Raw genomic sequence first — 25,168 nt, 5'->3', positions numbered from 1 at the left:
GCCGTCGTCTTCGCTGACGTAAACAGGAAGACCGTATCGGGTATGCACGCTCTAACTTGAAGCAGTGACGAGGGTTCAAGGAATGAAGTCAACCTAGAGGGCAAACTACAATGAAACACGCGTAAAAAGCGGACTAAATGCGAAATTAAGTTCGATGTAACTGCGGATGCGTCACGAAATGACCGCAAAGACGTTTTTGACGCCGATGTAGGCGATATTGAAACGAGCTGATAACAAACAGCCACTTCAGCTCATCAGGTTTTAATGTATCTACTGCAGTGGCTCATCGCTACTTTATCCATAGCCCCAAAGATCGGGCAACGCAAGGCACGCGCCGGCCAATCTCCGAGGCTGTGCTTCAATTAGCGACGTATACCTAAGCCTGTGACAGACCTGGCTCTGTCGATCTTTTTCGTACTTTCTTTCCCACGAATAGTCGAAGCGTATCTTGTTTATCTCAACTGCTAACTAGTAAATGCTACTATGCATCGACCTTGAACTCCGTCGCCTCCAGAAAGAAGCACTGAAACTAAAACCGAAACTAGGAGAACACGCCGACAATACCGCTCGCCGGAAATGACGTAAAACCCGGAACGTTAATTGATCGAAGCTCACTCGTAAATGTAAACTTTCCGCAAACATTTGGGGTCGATTCTACATCACGTAACATGTAGCATCTACATTAACATACACATCGCATAACGACGACGTATTCACTATCTATACATAGAAGCTCCGCGTTCACAGTTTTCCACAGTGCGTGTGGATCCGCATGATTTCTTTTTTTTCGTGCAGCCGAACTCTGTCAGCCGTAAGAAAATTCCCGCTTCAGTGGAACGCGTCGTTGCCAGACGACTGCTTGTAGATCGTTTCTGGCGCGTTCCGCAGACCGAAGATCTTGCGTATAAAGGCGGCACTGAGAGCTTCTTTAATCCCCGCCCTCTGAGATACAACACGGCTAGTCTCGAGCTGGAAACGTGCTGGGAAGACGAGTAATATTCTTAGCGTGCCCAGAATTCCGGCAAACCATCACCCGCGTTTGCCGGATGGGCGGGGGCGTAAACGTGAGCGGTGCAGCCGCCTGATGAAGCACAGCTCAACCCGACAAACACACAGCTAATATTGCAGTAACCAAGTAAGTTCCACTTCGCTGCAGCCTGCTCGTGCTAATTTTTGACAGCGGCGTAATCGTGAACTTGACTAAAATTTGCACCAGCAGCGGCGAAGAATATACTTGGCTCTGTGTTTGCCTGGTTGAGCTCTGCGCCACCAGTTGGCACCAGCTTACGTTTACGCCGGCGCTCATGCGGCCAATCGCCTGCGCTTGCCTCAATACCGAACGCATTAAAACTCTCTAATATGCCTCGCGCGGGTCCTTTTTATATGTATAAAACATTTAGTCAGTAGGGACAAAGTGCGCTGAGGTTTTTGTACGCGATTACTGACGATCAGGAAAAGGTGACACCGCAAAATACGGATGCCAAATATTCCCTGGTCAATTAAAAAGAAAACACGGCAGGTGATTTTTTTCCCCAACGTACTCTTCACGGTGCAATTTTAAAGGTGTTAAAGCTGATGCACACGAAAAGTGCGGGTACATAGGTGAAGATAACATTAGTCAAGCGGGGCCAATGTTTAAGTAATAAACGAATAAGATACAAAGACATAAAGGACGCCAGTGAATGTAAGTGGAAGTAGAAGGAACAGCTTCTATCGTGACCCTATGTAAAAAAAAAAGAAAAAAGAAAGGCCAGCAGTGTGTCCCCTCTGTGTGTGCGCCACCTTTCGCGCTTCTAAAATAGTACTATTACAGGCACGGACCAACGGGCCCAATTCGCGAGCTTGCCTCAATGTATTCTGATCATGCCCTTCAAAAGTAAACCAAAGCGTGTAAAAACCATCCCTTCACGTCTTACTGCTGCCAATACAAGCAGAACAGGTTCGCTTATTACAAGCCATCCAGCGCTGAATTGCACTCACCCCATCTCATTGCTAAAAGAAGAAAAAAAAAAGGTATTTTTATCTTAGTAGTTTCAGTGCGTTGTAAATGTTATTCTCAGAAATCTCTTTGCCTAAACCTTCTTTCCTGTTCCACTTTGACGTACAAGGCGTACGGTACAATGTCGACATGCATTGCTCGACGATTGCAGATATTTCACAAAGAAGAATAACACGACGCCAACTCAAGGGCACCCTTTGATGTCACACGTACGTTATCTTCGAGTTGCGTAGTCAACCGACACAGTCGTTCGTCGTGCACGCGGTGGACGCCGACAAAAGCAGCAGCATCTCTTTGTGTCAAACGCTTCGCAGCAGTGCAGTCAGTCGGCATGCAAACGCTGTGACGTGGGATTCCACTTGCGACATTCTTTCCCCCCTGTCAATGGCCTCGCGTTTGAGCGGGAACACGGGCGCTAGACCCCCGTCACGTACGCACATTACGGTCCATTCTCAAACGGGACACCGATCTAGTACTAAGGCCCATATAGCGGGAACACCTCCAAATTTATCGAGAGAAAAGAAATATAGTGGCCGATAGGACGCATTAGGAAACAGTTCGGCTGTAATCAATAGCCAAATACCAATTAGGTGTTGCGATTAAAAGTGGACCATACTGTGAACGCGCATCTCACGCCCACATCTCCCTCAGGCGCGTACTCGTATACACTAATTATGATATCGGCTCGCACAGACACGCAAGGACGCTATACAAGTTTACAATTAAATACATATCGGTGCATGCATACGTCCGCAGTACCCCGGCCGGATACTACAAAGGCACACACCTAAAGACTTCAAACATGCACATACCTACGTATACGTAAATACGCAACGTTCCGGTGACATAACCACGCGCGAGTGCACTTCCAAAAAGTGTTTAACGAATACAGTATACGCATATCGAATGAGCACATTATGCAGAATAGCTAATAGACAGTCCATCGCAATTCCCAACTGAAGAAGTTGTGTTGCGTATTCAACGTCGCTATACTAGGGCCCCACGGGCCTGCTATTCGCCAGCGCGAGTTCACACTGACGCGACGCGAACCGCGCAAGGTCCTACTGCTGCTAATGACCCTCTGAAGGACAGAGGTCGCGTTGTGTACAAAGGGGGATGCGCCCATGGTCGGATCGATTCACAGCTGAACGGACAGAGGCAATCCTTGAACTCAGTTGCCTTCCAGGGTGAGCAGGGTCATCAGTGTTCGGAGTCGAAATATCCAAGCTGAACTATGTACAGCTGAGGACATTGCATGTAGATAGTCGATGTGTGTACACGCTTTTATACGGGCTGTTTATTTTTTTTAAAAGGTCCGAAACAGGTGGTGTTTAAAAATTCCACAGAATTTAAAAAAAATGATCCCCTATATATAGTGTGTGCCTTCTTGCGCTGTTGCTGCTAGCGACACTGATCCTGTTGGACTTAAAGGGCAGCAGGAGCTTGTCACATAGCATTTTTCCATCATCACTATTATTCTTCCTCTACTTTTGTGTTCTGTCCTCTTCCCCTTTACCTTAATGTGGATGAGCAGACCAGAAATACAGGCTCCTCCAACTCGCCTCTCCGCACTTCCTCTCATCAAACTTACTCCTCCCTTTTCTCTGACACCATTCTCGACAATTTGACGATAAACTAGAAGACCCCCCACGTTCACAAAAAAAAAAAAAAAAAAATGCAGGGTGCGCACGCGACATTCCCAGTGAATCAATAAGCCGTAGTTCATCTGTAGTACGCCGTTACTTATTGAACTCTGTGCGGGACTTTCCTGCTACGTGTCGCAAAATTTTGTTTGGCGGGATGCAAGCGGCATTGTACTTTGCGATCCACCAGACTCGGCAAACGCTTATTCAGTTGCCATTTTGTTTCTTTCTCTCTCCTCCCCTTTTTTCTACGCCCGTGGAGGGAGCTGGGGAAACGGGTCTTTGAAAGAAAGGGGCCTCTCTGTGTCGACGTCTCTCTCAATGGCCACGGGCGAAGTTTGAGAGAGAAAGAAGAGACGAAGCGAGCCGCGATTATGCTATACGACTACCGTGTAAAAGTGCCAACTCACCTGAGTGCCCTTCTGGACGGCAGTGGTGGCGGCGACCACCCCGTCGCCGGTGGGCGTGATGGTGCCCTGGGTGTCCCCGTTGGCTGCCTCACGCTTGCTCTTGCGCCGCTTCACCTTGTCCTTGGGCGCCGGCGTGATGTCCGCCGAGCGCTGCTTGCCCATCTTCTGGCCCATGGCGACCGCCTATGGCTCGATCACGCCGTCAATCACTGCGCAAGAGGAGCGAGAGAGAGAGACAAAACGAAACTATGAGCAACCAATGAACGTCAAAGCCGAAGAGGTCACTTGGTCATTCAAATTATCGCAATGCGACACAGAACAGATTACGAAAAGAAAAGAAAAGAAAGATGAAAAGAAGACCTAGAAGTAGTTTAAGCAGTACGCTACAAGCTTAGGGCACTCGGCAACCACCCGTTATTGCCCGGGACAACACTTCGACCATAGACAATGACCTTGAAAGCAGAGTTTTCACTGCAGTGAAAGACTTCTCTGTTACATGGAACATGTGCTTGGACATTATGCTTTAACATGTACTTACATGGACATTATGGACCATGTTATACACAGTGACTCGCGTTCATTGTTTGCTATTGTGTGTGGCGCAGGCGCGGGCTGCAGGAGTGACGTGGTGGGATATATAAGCAGCTGTGTTCCATGTAATCAACTCGGTTGGTAGTCAGCCCATTGTCCCGAGTTCTTTTGCTTGTAGCTATTTCAAGTGGTGCTGCTGAGGACGGATTGTTATAGAAACTTGGCCGATTTACAATCCGAACAAGGGGTGTTGCAGGATGAAGCCAACGCTTAGACAAGAGATCTCAGTTAGGGTAACACTTGCTGTCCTAATGAGAAGATCCAGTTTATGTAGCCCCCATTCCTCCACCCCAATGAGGGAAGAGATTAAGCAGGAGCACAAAGTACACCGAGGGAAGTCGAAATGTTCAAAAAGGAGGTGATCGGCGTTATGGCGAGGAAATCATTGGGTCTTATGAGACCTTACTTCTGGTCAGAACAGGGGAATCATCATATCACCCACCTGGATTATATCTTTTTGTCAGAAGTAACTTGCTTACTAATCGATGTCCTTAGTAAGCTTTCGTCCTTAGTTGAACATTAACTACATTTTCTACATTTATTAATTGGCTATTTAATAACTCATCAATCTCCTGCCTTCTTTCCTCCGACTTTCTACGGGAGGCGTGTTAGTACGACTACTTTAATTTCCAATTTGCACTTTTTATCTCTCAAACTGGACACTTCTCGATACAATTCAGTTTGTTGTAATTTATTTTTCTTTCATGCACCGTTTATATTGCTCGTTTTCAATTATTCAAGGCCTTCATCTTGTTAGTTTCCCGGTCTATGAAAAAAACGAAGCCCACCGGATTTAGAACGCCTGTTCATATGCGAAGCTTATTCGCCCGTTTTTGTCACAGCTAGCCTCTTCGAAGAAATGACACATAACTAATGTCGGAATGAAAACAATCAGGCGAAAAAAATGAGCAGGCTCAATTACGCAGAAATAGGCTGCCCGGCAAAATAAAGCCCAAGTGTGATCAACGCAAAGCTATGAGTCAAAAGGCATTTGACAGCTCCCGATATCCCGCGAGCTTAGGGGCGCATGGTTGGCAAAACGGGAAAGACCAGTAGATTATGCGTCTTTAGCCCTGTTACCAAAAACGAAGTCACGTCTGAAACAATATTGGGAATAAATAAACAACAAAATATGCACTCCGACCGTGTTTGGTGGGCAGCGTGGACTCCGAGACCTTTTAAATCAGCGCGCGCGCCGCGCGGTAGTCTCGGGAGACCTCGTACCGGCCGCGGAGCAGTCTTGCCAGACAGGTGCTGCCACCTCTCGCAAGCAGTGGCAACTACGCTTCGGCTTGCCGCAAAACTGTTTGGAACGCTCGATCCGTTTGACTTCCCGATACACCACATTGACTCAACAAGAAATGAACTAATGAATGAATGAATGAATCGGCGGGTATTACGCGCGGTGGCTCTTTGGGAGAGCAGACAGTGCATTTTTGGTGTAATGACAGCGCGAAAGAGAAATGGACCTGCTTTTTATTCCAATTCCATCATTATTCCCATCCAGGAAAGGTAGAATTGGCTTGGTCCTCAAAAGGTTCATGGCAGCAGATTTAGGATCATTTCTTATTTGGCGGACTCGGGAGGCATAATGGGGGATTTGGAATAGAGAATGATTGGAATAATTTAGGTTATCCCGGGCCTGATTTTACGCACAGCAGACAACCATCAAACACTGCCCTGCATATCTATAAACGTTGCTGCGTACCAACAATACCACACATTATTATTTATAATCACATTTAGCTTAGACCCATCATCATCATTATCACCACCACCATCATCATCATTAGCAGAAACTTGGGAAGAACAACCCGCTGTTCGAACCTGGTTTTACCAATGAAGCTCTTGAAAATGAAAGCACGTAAGGTTTAGCTGTCTGCGCAGAGTTCCCAATATTACAATGAGTTCTTAGGGCAAATTTCGGGAACAGACTTTATTTTCTCTCACAAAGATGCGTGCCTTAGACGCGTACGCGTAAGAGAAGGGGGCGGGGGGAGAAGCTGTCAACTTAAATTACACACAAGCTTAAATATAAATTGACTAGTTTACTCGAGCGCTGTAAAAAAAAAATTCTGGTAACTGTACAGTACAGTTACCAGTACTGTTACCAAAGCTCGCTAGTTTTGCAAACCTCAATGTAGGCGAAGGCGGTGTTGCCGCTCATCGCGTACAGATGAGAAACTCTATAAAGGCTTCCCTACCGAACAGTGCTGGTCAGTTTCGATGAGTCATTATGACCACAAGTGGTGCGACAATTCACGCCGCTATTTCTGCACCAATCAGAGCACCGCTTTTCTTTCTTTTTCCAACAACGGCACAGGGGGCGGGAGTCGAAAGGTGGCGTTCAGCGTTCAGGAAGTGTTCAGTGGGACACCGTAGTGGAGGGCGCCTGAATAGAGAGCTTTAGTTTTGTCCATAAACGTGTCGACCTTCATGTAATACCGCAGGCGCGAACTGTAGCAACAGCGCTGGTATATGTATGGCGACGACATCCGGTGACGCTCTGTCCAACCGCGACACAGGAGACGCGCTTTCGAGTTATATATATTTTTTATTTTTTTATTTTTATTCAATACTGCCGGCCGCCTTTTGGTAGCCAGGGAAGCAGTGGGTACATGACGTTTTGCATAATAATGGTCCACCAAAAAAACAACCGTAACAGTTACAACAGAGAACCACATAGGCACACAGGAAGGTTACTGCGAAGCAAATCAGGAACAAACAAAACAAGACGCAAACGAGTTACATTCAAATCCAAAAACCTGGGCACACAAAGGTTATTGGCTAGAACTGACTGCTGAAAAAATAGAAAGAGAGGGTGCGTGTTAACGGTTACGTCGCAGTCATTACACCGACAGCTAGGTAGAACATAGTTGGTTTCTGCAATAATCGCTCAGTGTCAACTACGATTAAACTCTTCGCCACCAGATGGCACCGTCATTACGGCAGCTCATGTCCGCAGTAGAGATTAGTAAGAGGCGATTGCAAGATTTGTGGAAGAAAAGTAGTAAAACGACAAACAACGGAGTCCTGGAAAAAACAGAATTCACAACAGGGATTCAGAAAGTTTGGATATCCGAACTCATCGTGGATTTTTTTTTACTTTTAAGATAGGTAGGACATTAGGCAATATAATAACAAGAACTTGGTGGTGCAACCCTCCAAGCTCTTTTTCCGAAGAGGACGCTCAATCAATCAATCAATCAATCAATCAATCAATCAATCCATCAATCAATCAATCAATCCATCAATCAATCAATCAATCAATCAATCCATTTTAGAGCATCAGTCGGGGGGAAACCGTATTCAATGCAAGCGTCGGTAATGGTACAATACAGAGATAGAGGTATTAAATACGGAAGATCGAGATCTGATAGGCAAACGGCTGCATAGCGATAGATGTAGTTAAACGCGATTAAACCAAACAAGCTATGTGACTTTGTTCCCGGCCCATTTCAAAGGGGATGGAAATAAACATAATCACCATCATCTCAAGTTTACAGGAGTTCATTAACAAGCACCCGTAGCACAAACGGCGAGAGTCACGCAACGCGCCGGAACGACTGCGTGCGAACGCTTTCAGTACCGAGAATGGCTGAGACTCGACATACCTTCACCCCACTTTCCCGCCTCGCTCGAATTTTGATTTTTTTTCTTCTTCCCTTTTCAGCTTCATTCGCTGTTTGACTCTTCGCTGTACGCAGCTGCCGCACACGGAAATGAAGCAGACAGAGCACGGGGCGGTGACATGCTTGCCCTGTTTTTTCCAGCTTTCCGGCATGCGCAACAAGCTGCTCGCTCGAGCCCCAAGACAGAAAGAAGTCCGCCCTCGCACACACTCATTTCGCTATCACACAGCGTGGTTAGCCGAGGCAGCGAACGATGCATGAGGTTTTCCCCGAACTAGAGCATCTTGCAAACTTCTGGGGCTATATTTTGTGTAAAGGTCCATATTGCTTGGGTGAGACTGGTCGTTGGCTTAACGGTACGGGTTTATCTTGCGCAGGTAATGGCACGAAAAAAGACGATACGTGAGAGTAGAAAACGGGACATGCGCAGCGATCAAGTGAATTGCTTTGTGGATAACGTGATGCAGGCTGTAGCGTGCCTGGCATGCTGCGTCAACGATGTGGGCGAGGCGTATTGCGCACGGTACATCACACTGTGCTTAAAGAATGATGACAGTTGTTCTGTCTTATGTCTTCCTTTGTACCATTTCTTCCAAGGTGGAGGCATTTATTTCCTATTCGCCAAGCCGAGTGGCCGATAACGGCGGCGTTCGAGTTAATGACGATGAGCGAAAGGAATAGGAAACGAAGTTTCTATTCCTTTCGCCCTTCGGAATACTTCGAAATGAAATACAGCTGCACGCAGTGCGCAGGAAGCATTCGCGTGACGTCACGCACGCCGTGCTGTCTAATTTTAAGATGCCAGAGCGCTACAGGCGTTGATGACATAAGCGGGTTGAGCTGACGCTTGCAGCTTTCTGCAGTGTTCAGGCTGCAGAAATTGAGGTTGCAGACTTCCGTACGCGCATACAGCATCCCTAAAGTATTGTGAACTCCTCTAGTGCTAAAGATGATGCCCGAAATATGTTTAGTGCGAATAATCCACTACAGGAAATATTGTGAACCTGGCTCTTTCCCGCCTTCTTCATTTGTCTTTCAACGTGCACACGGAATACGTATCGCCTTTCTGGCGCGACAACGTCACGCCCCATGTGTCGACCAGACTCAGCGTGCAGCACTTCCCGGAATCGTTGGAGGAGCTATAGGTGATCCCTCGACTCTTATAACGTCTTAAGGCGCAAACCCGCTTGAAGCCCGTTTCACTTCGCACGTGCTCGGCCGAGCACGAGCCCACAAAAACAGCTGCTGCTCACCACAGTTCAACCTCGTGATACATTTTGACGAGAAAATTACTGTACATGCGTGCATGATTCACACTACGCGGCGCTTCTAATATTAGCGGCGCCATATGTATCGCACTCGTTTTCATATTTTTGCTCTCTTCCTTCGTGTTCGCGCGCATGCGCGGTATAGGGAGCAGAGACTGGCGTTCGTACGCGAAACCAAACCCAGGAAGCGCGAGCAGACGCCGTTTCCTGCGGTCGGATTTCGTTCTCAACGCTTCGCTGCATGGAAAATAATAATAAAACAGAAGTAATGCAACAATGAATATAAAAAGCTGGTCACAAGTTGTGTCTTCGAAACCGGAGGCCTCACACGGGGTGGCTTCGGCTCAAACAAGCACGCACAGAAAGTACGAGTAGTGAAAGACTTGAGTCGTCGCATTCCGATGGCCGCGAAAAAAAAATATACTAAAAGAAGCGAAGAAACTCCGGCACTTAATCCCGTTCTTACGTACACTCACGCCTGTGAAAAAAAAAAAAGTGTGAGTGAGTCTGCTCATGTGAGTGGGTATGACGTCCCATGCTCACAGGTGCCTCAATGCTACAGCTGAGCGACTGTAAATGCGAAAGCACAAAATCGCGTTTCATTTCGCTGCCTCCGCGATCGGCCTAAAGGGTCTAAAACGCGATAAAGAAGGTAGTTTAACCGAACGGACACAGTCGGCCCGTGGAGTTCTTATCGACCACCGCAATAGGTCGATGGAGACGAGGACGTCACTTTCGAGCGTTTTTGTCACCGCGATGGATAACGCGGCGGAGTCCTGTGAACGGGGTGTGTCATCGCGGAGAAAGGCTTGCGTGCGCGCGTGTATGTCGGGAGCTCCTTGAAAGCAGTTAAAGAGAGCTTTACAAAAGAGCCAGCCTTTTGCACCCTCTACGGTGGGACTCGTCACGGTAGTATGTCAAGGTGGGGTGTGCCTACTGAGGCGCGCACCGCTTCGAAGCCGCAGGGGCATGGGGTCGGAGCCCCTGCACGGACGCCAGGACCCGCGCGACATACAGTGGGTCCGCCCCCATCCCCCCCCCCCCTCTCCAAGAGACAGGATACGCGTGAGTCACCACTTGTGGGTGCCTCGCAGCCGCCCACCCTCACCCGTGATCGCGATTTCTGTCTGGCCGCGCGGTGGGAAGAGAATGAAGCACCGCTTCCGCGGCTGCGGATACGTACATCGGCTTGGCGTGACAGCTCTGCGGCGACACTGAGAGTGTTTCCGGCGTCGCTATGCGTGAGTTCTGCGTTACAGGCAACGCCGAAACCTGCCACCACCGTAAGATCTCCCATCCGATGTCTGTTTCTTCATTTTTTCGAATTTCGTCCACGTCAGTATTTTTATATTCGCGAAACAAAGCTCTGGAAATCTGCGTGCGTACGCACGCACTCACATCCCAACACAAGAGCACACACGTAAACACGCACACCAACACCCAGAAACGCGCACACCAACACCCCCACAAACACGCACACCAACACCCCCACAAACAAGCACACCAACACCCCCACAAACACGCACGCCAACACCCCCACAAATACACACGCCAACACCCACAAACACGCACACCAACACCCACAAGCACGCACACCAACACCCACAAGCACGCACACCAACACCCACAAGCACGCACACCAACACCCACAAACACGCCAAGGAGTTATGAGGCATCCTCGGCCGGGACACACTGCCGCCTAAAATTGGGAGTCAAGCGAAAAAGGTCGGTCGTACTTCGAAGGAATGGCACGCATCCTCGGAACAAAATAATTAGCGGTCTTGAGCCCGCCCCGATATATTCGTCAGGGCACGTCTATAATGCCTGAAAGACAATAATTCATTCCCCTTTCTTCGAACACCACGAGAGATGCTTCGCAGGCGATGAGCCGCGGGGCAATTACTTCATCATCGCTGCGATTAACGGAAGGAAAATGTTACGTGACCATTCGAGCCAATGACGCCGCGGAGTTGACACCGCGGAGTCATTCAAGGTCAATGAATTGCGAACTCGCTTAAAAAAGTGACACCGGAGAACAATTTTTAATGAATTTCTATTGACAAGTTGCACTTTCATGGATTACCAGAAACGCCAGTATTGAAGCGAGCTAAGTCTCGGAGGGTTCGGATTCTTTATGTAATGGTTTACAAGGTGCGACATGCTTTCCACCTCTTTTATCCAGTAGGTATACTTTCAACGCCTCCAAACGTTTCTCCGCAACATTTCGTATTTTAAGAATGCGTGGCAAAGCTTGAAGTCTACAAAATTTCCTTCAAAACAAGCGTTTTTTTTTTCTTTCTCCGTTATCTTTCAGCCATCCCAGAGATTTACAACGATGGCTTGTCGAACGCTCCCGGTAACTAACAAAGTCCCTGTTACTGCCATTACTGAAACTTAAGCGGCGTTTACATCGCCGTCATCAGAAATTGGCCAAATTTTCACAAAAACAGACATAACAGACCAGAGAACAATTGTTTAAAAAGGCATTGTCTTTTTCGTCCACCTTGGAAACAAACACTTCGCCTCTGACGTGCAGCGCCATCAAGCGTCGAGGCGCCGCACTCGGCCCTAGTAGCGGCGTCGGATAACAGGGGGCGCGGCACTCTCAAGCACTTCTTTCTCCATTGTTTATCACGCGCAAGAAGAGAGACCGAAAGACGGAACGAACAAGCAAGCAATCAGCTCGGTGGGTGGGAACGCCGAACGCTCCCCGCCATCACCCCGGAGTGCTTGCACGCGTTCCACGGAAATGGGATAGGAGGAGAGGAGCGCAGGCGGTTAAGGACGATTTGTCGGTGAGCGACCCACTGTGATGAATCAGGCGAACAGCGACTCTTGCGTCTACACCGCTGGAAGGCTTAGATTTCCCTTTCGCTCGCCGACAGTCCCTGGTTGTTTTTGAATAACTCTGCCGCTTTTCCCCGAACGCTGTTGCTCGGGGGGCGTCGACTTCGACAGCCAAGCGCGGCATTCAAGCCAAATTGAAGATCCCCTTTCAGTAATAGATGCGATGTGCTTTTGACATATACTTCTGCATTCGCTGTTATTTTACTTATTCGTCTGTTCGTGTGGCATCATTCGTTCGAGAATACGATCAGTTGTCCATGTCAACTGACATGCGCTACCATCAATTGCGCACAAAGCCTATGCACAAATATTTTTCTTCGTTCCCTTGCCCCCATTCGTTTATCACTGCACTTTCCGTGATGTGTTTTTTCCCGTGAGCTATAGTTCGGCATTTACTTGCTCACTATGTTTTATGTGGGACATCTATGCTACTGCTAAAGGTCGCACCATATTGTATTTAACAATATTCCTGGGTACGAGGTCCCGCTTGCAGTTTTCACTTCCTGTTCTCTTCCGGTACAATAATGTTATGATGTGCTTTGATCTGACATGTTCTGCCGGTAGAATCGAATGAAAGTTCTGTCAGTCTGCAAACATACACTGATACGCAGAAATCGCAAAAAAAAAAAAAAAAACGCGCGCTACTGTTACTGTTGCTAGGCGTGGACAAATAAACACGAAGGGAAAAGTCCAAATCAGGGCAGCAAATTCGAAAGGTTGTGCTTGAGGTCAAAGGCTCATTATTATGCCTGTACGATTAAAAACTTCGACGCGATATAGGCCACTATTTTGCATGGGAAAGCGAATGCCACTGTTGCATAAAAAAACTGAAAGCTATTGCAGTTTGTGTTTGCGCGTGTGTTCACCTGTCATTTTCATTAACGTTAATGCACGCCTCAAACAAATGAAACAACAAGAACAAAAAAAGCAAGATCGCATCTGACCACCGTCGCACCTGTTGCCTCGTCACGTCCGAGGTGAAGGGTTCATTCATAATGCACATCGAAAAGACAACATCAATAACTACGAAGTAAACAAGAAGCTAGGCAAGGGGGCGCCAAGCGCGAGAACTGCATTGGGAGAAGCTCTCCTTGGGGGATGTACCGCATTCACTCGAAAATAATCCCGACACCCGTTTTTTTCTTCTTTTTTATCCTTAATTTTCAACATCAATAAAAAACGCTGGAGTTATCGCCAAACTTGAGAAATTGACTCGAGGAGTCAAGTTGGACGGTGTGGTGAGAGGACTAGGCCTATACAAGCATCTGTTAAAAACGTATAGTAAACGTCCGCTCAAGCAGTATAATAATCGTTAACAAGTAGCCTAAAAACAGACTACTAGGAGATACTGTACACCAAATGGCTGTCTGAAGAAAGCACAGCAGTTGACCAAACAATTCGTCGATTAATTAATGCAGTTTAACGTTCCAAAACAACAATGGTTATGAGGAGAAACACCGTTTCAGAGGACTCCGGTTTATTTCGGCTGTCTGAACGATGTTCAAGGCACACGTAAGTCGAAGTACGCGAGTGTTCTTGCAGTCCCGCCTCCACTGAAATGCGGCGTCTGCAATGGGTAATTGAAACGGAGACTTCTATCGTGCTAGGCAGCAAAGGCGCCGTAGCCCCCTGTGCAATTGCGGGCGGCGGGTCTACCGACAATTCGTATCATCCCCGCGTCGCATAAGAGGTGGGCTAGCCTGGAAATTGCGGGATTTCAAGCGCACTCGGCGGAACTAAGGCAACAAGTGAATCACGGAAAGCTGGAAGATATGCGGAAAATAATGAAATGATTTCGACACGCAGGACGAAAGAGCATCTCGTATAGGAATGACCTCTTTTATACGTCGTCCAATGACGTGAAGTATATGCGACTGTAGTTTGTGGAAAGGGAGTTTGCTGTTGCCGAATAGAACAGTGAAGCCTCAATACCGATCATCTTTGTTACAAAATGCGTGACTGAACCATAATAATCTACACTCATAAACTTCAATGAGAAGCTCTCCCTACCTCTCCCTAACACATGTAGGGTTAGCAATTACAATCAGGTTATTAAATATCACTACTTCAATGATGACATACTGATGCTGTGACGGATGACCGCGTACCTTCTGAAAGGTTCTCATTTTCTGGCTTCGTGAATCAGTAAATGTGTGCATTCTTTGTCATTCACCATGCATGCCTGTTTATATACGTTCCACACTAACACTACCACTACGTAGTCTGCGGCATTTAGCCTTTCGTAAAACCCCGTTATGCTAAGCGTCTCCAAGCTGAAACCTGCAGTTTCTGCTTCGTGCAGGAATACACATTTCTTGAATGTTTACCTCCTCGTCTACTGGCATGAGAGCTTTTCCTTCTTCGATCCTTTTTGAGTTTTTTTTGTTGTCGTCGAAGAGAATCAAGGGCCGGCCAATATTCAAATAAATACGGTAGTGTACGCCTGGCACCACCGGCGCGTTGCAACGCTGACCCCTCTCCGTCGTGATTCGAATTACGCGGTTGCAACGTGCTTTCTTCTTTTTTTTTTTTTCTTTTTTCTTTTGTCTCTCGCTACAGCTGCTATGTCGTGCTGACCTATTCCACGGCCTGCGCGTATTTTAGCGCGTTTCTTCCTCGTTTCGCGCTTCGTGCAAGCATATGTACGCTTTGCTGCGTCCGACCAAAGAATCGTGCTGCTCGGGGCACCCAAGTTTACGGAAATAAACAGCCACGTGACTTTCGTACAACGCGCGTTTTCAAATACCCTTCTTTTTTAATTCGACAGCGTTATAGGGGTCCGTACCCCTCAACGGCAGTTCGAAGTCGTAGCAAAATAAAGTGGGTCGATCCTTGACGGTATCTGCTTACACTTGCTCAAGTGTAGATGAAGACATTTAATAAGGCCTGTAATGCCCAGCGTACGCCATTCACGTTACTTCGAGTTCCACGCCTCGAAGTGCTCGTTCAGACGCGGTAAACTTAACGCAACACCCACATATAGTTTTGCTTTTGGCACGCAGAAGCGAAGCTTCTGTTATGAATAGTTCTAACCAACTACTAAAAGTAATTACTGTATTAGATTGTAACTCAAATAGCATTTCACTATTTTTTTGTATCGCCCTTATGTGCCAGCTTAGCCGCCTTCTCCTTTTTTGCTTTTTTCTCTCGGGCTTCACGTGCTTCTCAGATCACGTGTCCACTCTCCGATTCGACGAGCAACGTCGTCGTTTTCTTTAAATAATACCACGTGCCTTGCCGGTGATTCGTGACAACCCTCCACGTTGAGATACAAAGGCGAACGAGCCGTTTTGATTTTAACTGAAGTGGAACTGTGTTTGGGCATCACAGGGTTGAGACGATTCTCGATTCTGCAATTCCGACTTACTGCAGCGGTAAACGCTAACCAACACAACGAAGGCACGTCTACAGCCGCTTAAACTCAAAATAAGCATCTCTATACGTCACTTCAATTTCTGACGTCATGCTGAGTTGAAGCTCCAATTTCAAGGTGGCTTCGACACCCACCGCTCGTAAGGCCACGCTCGGCCATCTGCTTCTGATTCTAAGAATGTACGATTATAGGAAAAAACCGGGGACAAATGTTATTCACGTTTTAAAATGCCTTCACATTAAGAAGAACTAAAACGGTAACGATTACATCGCTCTGTAAGATTCGGAAATCACCTTCAACAACGAACTGGCCATGCCAGTTCGTTGTTCTCATTCTGCGTAATTCGTGCCTTAGTGTATAGAGGAGCGCTGCCGCGTTTGAGTCTTCAACGGAATAGTGGCAAGTTGAAACAAAATTGATTTACCATACTCTAGCGGTATATAACGCACGACCGACTAGGCCAGGAACAAGTTCTTTCGAGGTGATTATTTCCGGTTACAGAAGCGAACAATACGCTTAATGTAACTCAATATTTGTTTCCCTTCAAGATGCCACTGAAATGTCGCGAGGTGCGGGCAGGTACACCGCTAGGGTGCATCACTCTGCAAGGTCGCCTTGGAAGTCGGGTTGCCTAACAGACAGCTCCACTTTTCTATTTGTGGTTTCCGAGGAAAGCAAGCGTGGAGCTCAAAAGCGTACACAAGAAACCCCGCGAAGGAGCACGGGTGGGCTGCACTCAGTCCGCAGAGGCCAACCGCACATGCACCTCTGGCTTCGCCTCTATTCGTTTAGCGAGCGCCAAAGACGGGACACTAGGAAGAGAGAAGCTGAGGAAGAAGTATAGGGTATGGGCAGGACGCGTGCGGGAACAAGACTTTTCCACACCTGTTTTTCATTTCTTTTTTTTTTTTTATTTGCTTTCTGGACAGTACAATATTGCTTTTTTTATGCCATCCGATCCTTGGGTAAACGCGCGGAGGAATGAACTAGGAGGGAACGTTACGCAGCACAACTGACGCCGAGAGTTTCGGCCCAACACGTGATCATGTGTCGCGACAAGCTTTAGCAGAGAGTTTTAGGTTGTGAGCATACGTGATTACCGTTCACGGAACGCTGGGTTGCCGGGGTCATAAACGTGAGCAGCCGGGTAGGTGGCGTCCTCTTGAGGCGCAGTTATAATCGGAGAGGGCAGAGGTGTGACGGGAGTACTGAACGGCGTTCTGCTCATATGCTGGTGTCATACAGCCTTTTTTTTTTTGAGGCATTGCTTCGGCGAGAACACCGCGGTAACACACACACACACACAAAAAAAAAAAAAAACGTTTCACGTGTTGTTGGACAAAGTGTCACGCGATGTCGCTACCGGCGTTGCTACCGCTGTCCACGGTTACCGTAATACGGTATTTCCGTAAAGAACAGACGTACACGGTCTAGCTAAAGCTCCACCCACCACCGCTCTTCCGAAAAGGAAACGATTGAAACGTACAGCAACGTACGGCTGGAGCGCTCGCAGGTTTCGGAGGCGACGATAAATATGTACGCTGTTATGCAAAATACAGAGGCTGAGCGAGCAGATGGGGAGGAAACGTGCACATAGTGGTTGGCAAGGCAGTCAAACAAGTGCGTGGTCGATTAAAAGCTACCGTGAACCAAGGACACTGAGCCGAGTCCGACGAGAGCTCGGTGAAATGCTGGGCCGACTGTTTGGAAGACCATCATCAAAACCAGTTCACAAACACGGGCACGGTCAGAGAATAGAGAACAACGCTTCGGAATGTGAAAATAAAGGAGAAATGGCCTAATTTGGCCCAGCGTCGTGCCAAATGCAGTTTTGAAACAGTGGGTCAAGACACTATTTCGCAAAAAAAAAAAAAAAATAATAATGATAATGATGCCGCCAAGTTATCGAAGCTTTCTATATTAAAAGATTGGGGATAAATGTGCTGGCAGGGTGTCGTTCAGCATGCTCGAGAAAGGATTTATACACCTTAAAGCAAGCTGCCAATGAATTGCGCAGTTATAATGTTCTACGTTTGGAGTGATTGTACCCTCTAAGTTTTCCTGGTGGGGTCATCCTGCTACCCAGTTTTGGTGGATACGGCTATGTTGATATGTAAATTGCACACACGTCGGCAACCACAGTTCACGAGTATCTGTGTACATACTTCTTGCTTTTCTTTTTTTTTTTCAAATTAAACTTAAGTTGCTAGTTCAGCGCAGTGTGGTCATCTTTTCCTCTGCCGGTATGTTTGTGCGCTGGTTTTCACGATGCGATCATACCAACTCGCCCAGCTTACCACACTTCTATGTTTGAGAGAGAAAATGTGAAGAGGATGGCTTCACGGAGAGTTGCCTGTTGGAGACTGGCTACGGTCACGTGATTCTCACTCCTTTATTTCCTTTATCCATGGCGAATCCCACGCAAGTGGCTACATATGGGCCGCCTTCTGAGTAACGTCGAACCATACCGAAACACTGGCTTGGTGCTTCGCCCTTCTTTCTGCCGCACTCGGTTGAGTGCGAAATTCAGTCAGGTTTCGTAGTGAAATATTTAGCGTGCACAATCGACAAGGACACAGTGAAGGGGGACACACGTCATATTCTTCCTCCCGCTAACCCAGCTGTCTTAGCTTCACTAATTGCACTATGCGTGTGCCGAGCAAAGGGTGGCCTCTTGGCATGTACGGCATTCTACGTGCCCGCCTGACGTCCGAAGATTACGTGGCCTCACGAAACCGTCGATAGGACACACCAGAAGAACATGCCGAATAGTTGCATCTGAATCGCCGAGGCGAGGGCGACACCATAAACGACGAATTCGTACCAACTCGCCCTAACTATCAGTTCTGCTTCAGTCGGGTTTCGCTTAATTTTCGCTGGCATTCTGCTAATAGGCCGAACTTTCGCCTGACAGGGCTGCCAAACGATATCACACTAGCCAAGCACGTGTGATCGCCGTTTCCTTTCACGTGCGCACAGTTCAAGAGGGGCCAGACAAAGGAAGCGAAAATAAACCAACCCCGGCGTCTCGTTACGCGACGCCGCTCGACCAAGCGGAAATTACAACGGGCCCGGCGTAGAGAGACGTGGTAACCGCAATGGCGATAATAGGGCCGCTGCTCGCTGCTGCTATATATACGATAATAAGGATGAACGCGCAACAGCTGTGCGCTTGATTCCGCAAGGTTGCGTGTCAATGCACTTCGATGTCGGAAGCGTTTTTTTGGCGTTTGTATACGCTCGGCCCCACCCGGCAACATGTGCCGGATCGAAACGGTAATCAAGGCCCCCGCTGTTGGCGGAGGCGCTGTCGTCAGACAAGTGTGCGACTCTTATATGAACGACCCGTACGTTGCTAGAGCAACTGCGATGGAAGTGATTTTTTTCCCCAAGAAGATGTGTTCAGAGAGCGGGATTGGATTCAGCTTCCCTATACGCTTTCGACGCAGCGCTCGCAGAATGTATGCATGCTACATTTTATATATATCATAAGAAACCAGCAAACAATGACACGAAGGATAGCATATAGGCGAAATTATATAATTTCCCGAATTGCCCCAGTGCAGATCATGTTCAATGTGCTTACATTTTGCTTTTGCTATGGCGTTTCCATGGCGACCGCGGGGAAGAGGGCTCGACCGCGTGCCGCGGCGGTTTTATTCCAACACGGAGGAGAGTCAAAGAAAAATGAAAAAGAAGAAAAGAACAACACCCTCGTGTACTTGTGCTCCGGGTGCACCTTCGAGAAATCCAGGCGGTCAAAATTGATCCGGAGACCGCCGAATACGAATCAATCAATCAATCAATCAATCAATCAATCAATCAATCAATCAATCAATCAATCAATCAATCAATCAATCAATCAAAGGCTTACGCTGTGCAATATCTCACACCAAACGGATGCTACGCTTCGTCATTCCATGCGGCTCACAGTTCCAATTTTTAGATCGGCAGCTCGAAGGTCGCAACGCCATACGGCCGCACAGAATAACGAGTCCCGACTTCGCCTGTATCTGGCCCCGGAAGAAGGAAGGCGCCGCTCAAGCTCGCGTAATAGCCCCGACGTTGTATAAAAACAACTGCGTCCGAACGCGTATGACTCACGCCACGATAGCGTTTCGCGAGCGAACAGTATACACCGCACGCAAGTTTCATCTTGCAGTATTTTTCATCGGCAAAAAAAAAAAGAAAAAGAAAGCAATGACTATATACGAAGCAAGCTGCGCGTCAGCTGACTGCGACTGATTACAGCCTAAAGGCACGCGCGCGCAAGGGCCTTTTTTTGTTTGCGCAGCTGCCGCCGCACACAACGCACGGAAAGCTAGCTATTCAACAAACTGGCTTTGTTTCTCAGCATCGGGGAAAACAGACAATTAAGCTGATTAGCATATCGCGCCATGCACTAGATGCGGAAGGATAGCAAGCGATCGGTACGCGGAGAATGATTGGGAGTTGCGAAAGCATAGCGGGCTCAGTGGTAGCTGACGCGACATCCACCCTCCGCAGAGAAGCACCACAGCTTCAGCTTATGCGCATGCGCCGTGTCGCCGACACTGCTTTTTTGATTTGCACACGTCTCGTCAGCGCATGCGCGAGCCGATTACGTGTGTGCTATATTCAAAGCCTCCGAAAGCATGCTTAGGGAGTGTGCGCGTTTGAATGGAGTGTGGAGGTGGGATCCTCGAGTTCCGCGATGGATATATACAGTAGGCGTGAAAAATTTACGGGACACGGGTTGCACGAAAAAAGTGCAATTTCCTAACTATCTGTGCCAGCAGCCAGCAAAACTACACAACGCTATACCTATATGTTCCTCGCAGATATCAGTTACGTGCTAGAAATAGAGACTTCGCGAGGGCACAAAGTTAATATTCAGGTCTTTCTCAGATTCCTTGCAGAACGACAACCACCCATGCAGTTATTTAAATTTTCTCACTACGTCACTTTTTCACAGGGTCGCTGGGATGTCACATATTTAACGGCGTCTTTAACGGATCACGTTATCTGTCTAACGGTGGAGGGGGACTACAATGGATTCCTGATGAACCAGGGACTCGAAACTTCGACCAGTAACCGTTGTTAAGTAATTGACAAGTAACCGTGCCGAAGACAGCCCGATACATACGACCAAATACTGTTTTGTAATCTGTGACGTCCCACTGACGTAACGGCCGGCAATGCAGTTGCGGTTATGAAACATTTTTAAAACAATTAAGAACGACCTTCCAGTAATAACCAACGTTCGCCCGCCGTGCGAACTGACCGTATACATAGCGCGAGTTTTGAAGGAATACGTCTCCAGTCTGAAGTAATTAAGACTCGCTGCATGGTGTCCCTAAATTATTGATGTTTAGCCGCTGGAAATCCGCAGAGTCAAACGAAGCCAACGACGTTTTGCTGACTGCGCCGTACGTTATTACGGCTGTGCAGTTTCCCGCTCTCGGCGCCTCTGTCGCACGTTTGCCCTTTTTTTCTTTTATGGCGTCGCCGAGCTCATCGTCGCTACTGCCGCCTGGCGTTCCTCCAGACACCGCCCCGCGGGACAAAATATTTGCAGTGTTACATCAACGCCTCTCTGAGACGGGGAGAATTCGACAACATCCGAGAGCCGGTTTCTCATTTCAAGGCTGTAAATAAAACGCACGCACGCACGCTCACACAAACACTCACCAGCGCGCGCACATAGAAACAAGCGTGAACGCGCACTCCTCGGTACGACAGTCTGTGCGTTCGGTTTAGGCAGCGATCTGGAACTGCAACCCTAAGCGCAGGAAAGACAGAAAACACACTTTCACGCAAACTTAATAAAGAAACAAGAGCGCGAACGGTCATCGTTTTGAGTTTTCTGCGCTTTCAGCGTTCCTTAATCTTGACCTTGATTGTTAGATCTTCCGTCGTTAATCCCGAGTTGTGCCGCTTAGATCGCGCGAATACATGTCGCGTTATATATATATATATATATATATATATATATATATATATATATATATATATATATATATATATATATATATAGCTACGCCGCTGTGGTCGCGCTGCTGAGTTCCGGGTCACGGGGTGGATCACGGCCGCGGCGGCCGCATTTTAGGTGAGGGCGAATAAAATAAAAGAAAATAAAAAAAAACTTCTGTAAACTTAGATTTATACGCACGTCGAAGAACCCCCATAATTTATTTAATATTCACATGCGGCCAATTAGCTAAGCTTTCTTCAGGGAATTGCACGGGACCCCGCGCAATTTTTCCATGTGATGGAAAAATTTAGCAACCCTCCATACAGGGCGCCGTATTCGGGTACTAATCACACAGTACCAAGACTGTTTCCACTAAAAATGTAATCGTCAGGCAAATATTAGGTTAACTTTGGCCAACGCCCGGCCTAGGTTGTCCAACGTTCGACCTGCGTTGGTTCATGGTTCCTGCGCTGCTACGGGCAGCAGCCACTACCAACGCGAAGGACAGTCTGACTCCACCCCTGCGTGACATCGCTTTAGAAATTCCCAGCCGCGCCCACAAATCGAAGAACGCCATACAAACAGTCTCACTTCATCCAACGAGCCCTTCCGCTTCGCTCGCCGCAGATAGATAAAAAAAAACGAATAATGGTAATAATTACGGAGTTTTAACGTGCAGATTCACGATTAATTTTGACCATCTCGGTTTATTTAAAGTGCACTTAAATCTAAGTAAACGATAGTTTGTCCATTGAGGCCTTCATGGGAAGGCTACAGCCGCAGCCGGGACCCAGCCTGCGACCTCAGCAGTCCAACGTCATATCTGTGCAACTATCGCAGCACGGGAAAGGTTGGGGGGGAGGGGGGGGGCAAAGAGCTCTGCTTACTGCAGTGAAGCTTCGTAGAAGAGAAATTCGGACTATAGGTAGTTTGCACTAAGCGTGGTGTTTGCACTAAGCACGATGTCTGTGTCCCCTTCGTTACTGTATGCCGTTTGGTGGCGCTACTTCTCTTGCTGCAATGGTCATACCGGAGGAACAGCCAGACTACAGTGGCTGTAGCCAGACTATCATGCAATTTTATGCGTGGGTTTTGTTATTACGCAACATGAGGAACGAACGTGCGATTGCTGCTCGGTCGACAACCGAGGAGGGTGTACAGACTGCGTGCAACGTTGCCCGTTCCTTTATGCCGTGAAGCGTCCACGTTGCATAGAAGTATAGTAGACTGGGCAGCAACTATCAACGTCATCTTCACCGTGCCACCTTCATTTCCCTACCATGTTTCGCCAAACCATGTTTGAGTATACCAGGACAGAGTCGCAACACCGATATGTAGGCGAACCTCATCTCCCACCTTTCTCCTTGTAAAGTTCCTTCTACCGACCCACGCCGTACCAGTCGCGTATAGACGGGTTAACCTCACGGCAAGCCGCGAGCGCACTGGTTTGTAGTGACCCGCGAGAGTGTGCGGAATTCCGTACTCGCAGGCACCGAGAATGGACGAATACTTAAACAGGAACGTCGACTTCACACTCCTCGTACAGTTTTTTTTTTTTTTTTTTTTTTTGCCAACATCACGCGGTTTACAGCGGACGCGCCCCCAACTCCGCGTCTAAACGTTTGCACGCCACGATGCACTTGGCGACAGTTACAGGGCGTTCGCCCTTCGGCCACGGGGGAGGCACCAAAGGTCGAGTCGGGGCTTGAGGACATCACGATTTCGCGCCGCTCCTCTGATGCCCCCAGATGCACTCGCCGCGCCCTGATAAAGAAGGGGGCAGATATACCCTCACCCTGCTGTCTCTTTCTCACTGACACAGATGCACGGCGAGCAGCGGTGCGTGTGTTTATCTATCGTGCGTCTCAGAAACAGTTTGTTTGCGCGCATGCGCGAGAGTGTTCACGTTGCGAGTGCGTTTCGGAGATAGTCGTAGTTTGGGCATGCGCATGCGCAGGATAGCTCGTGTGTGCATGTGTGTGCGTGCCTGTCGCACGCTCGTTTGAGGGGGAAGAACGCGCGCGCATATGTGCCTGCGCGTGCTTCGTGCAGTGAGCGAGGGGGGTGTGCGCGTATGTTTGCTTACATGTGCTTGCGTGTGCTTTGCCTGCATGCGTGTGCGCGCGTGAGTGCACGTCTCCGGGAAAGAGAAACAAAGAGAGAGAGAGAGAGAGAGAGAGAGAGAGTACGTGTGCGCAGTCATATGTGCGAGGAACTTTGGCACTCGGGAGGCCCTGGACGACGAGAGCTGCTCGCAGTGGACAAGCAACGCCAGTACTGCGATGCGCAGGACACGAAGCACAGGGGGCTTCCTTGCCCTCCTGTATTCCCGTCGTGCTCCGCAAAAGCGCGAGTCTCTTTTGCGCCCGGTCCGAGGGAATACGTGGGCATCGCGGGCGTTGGCCGTGCGAGGAAGTTTCGTGCACCGCGACTCGTAGCTTGCAGCCCCTGTCGAGGCCGCCAACGCCGGAATGTGTCGCACCGGTTGCCGACTCGAGAGAGAGAGAGAGAGAGAGAGAGGCGTCGACGACGCCGAGCGCATTTGCAACAGTTTGCGAATTAGCACAGGGCTTAAGAGGAAAGCGGTTGTCGCTTTAAAAGTTTTCCTCGAAAACGCCATGTATCTTAAGCCTACGTTAAGTTTCAGCGTCTGCTGAAAGGTATGTGTATGATGTAAGTCTACGGTCGTTAGGTTGTTAGACGCTCATGTGGTGCGTTACGAATTGGTACACCTACGGTCTGTGTACTCGTCCGTGAACTACGTTGCGTGTCCTCGGACAACACGAAGCACACGCGTTTTACGTATGCGGCTGTGTACACGTTCACGCTTCCGTGGGTCCCTGGACTCGCGCACAGAACTTGTGATATTTACTGAATGTTTCTCGGCATACGTTTGTGCCACATTTTGTTACAAACTTCGTGACAATTATTTTTCTTTGCCAAGCGGCGCGAAGTGTGCGGTGCCGCCTAAAGGCGCCAACCTCTAATAATAATAATAATAATAATAATAATAATAATAATAATAATAATAATAATAATAATAATATGATGATGATGATGAAGAAGAACGCTATATTTACAAAATGCGCCCGAAGCAAGCCCCACGTGCGCCAGCGCATTCTGTTTCGCACTGCGCGGCAATCATGGCGTAAATTAGGCATAGCGAAAAACGGGTCACATGGCTTTCCGGTGTTTGCAAATTTAAAGCAAAACGGTGCTGTTCAACGTTCCTGAATGCGACGCGACGCGGTAGTAGAAGGGTGCGGATTAATTTGGACCACCTGGAGTCCTCTTTAACGTGCGCCGAAATGTAGGCGCGCGAAGGTTTCTGCATTCCAGCTCAACTGGTACTCGGCCGCCTCGATCGGGATTCGAACCAGCGACCTCGTGATGAGCAAGCAGCCTAACGTCATAGCCACCTAGAGACAACGGAGGGGCGTGATCATGCCAAG

At 48.2% G+C, this 25,168-nt stretch overlaps 1 protein-coding gene across 2 annotated transcripts in view; it reads right to left on the bottom strand.

Annotated features, from left to right (window-relative positions):
- Positions 1-25,168, bottom strand: part of LOC126544724 (uncharacterized) — a 115,596-nt gene that overhangs the window by 27,865 nt on the left and 62,563 nt on the right. Inside the window, exons 1-2 of one of the 2 annotated variants that reach the window (XM_055077821.1) lie at positions 19,638-19,950; positions 4,053-4,261 (exon numbers count right to left, since the gene is read on the bottom strand). In XM_055077821.1, coding sequence (XP_054933796.1) covers positions 4,053-4,226 — 174 coding nt within the window. In that variant the 5' untranslated portion in view covers positions 4,227-4,261; positions 19,638-19,950. Of the gene's footprint in view, positions 1-4,052; positions 4,262-19,637; positions 19,951-25,168 lie in introns of those variants that run through there. The other variant, XM_050192181.3, reaches the window with a different exon arrangement.

This window comes from Dermacentor andersoni, chromosome 10, assembly GCF_023375885.2.
Source record: "Dermacentor andersoni chromosome 10, qqDerAnde1_hic_scaffold, whole genome shotgun sequence".
In the NCBI taxonomy this organism is placed as follows: Eukaryota; Metazoa; Arthropoda; class Arachnida; order Ixodida; family Ixodidae; genus Dermacentor; species Dermacentor andersoni.
The sequence above is the reverse complement of the archived record's forward strand: the minus strand, read 5'-3'. Positions and strand labels throughout refer to the sequence as shown.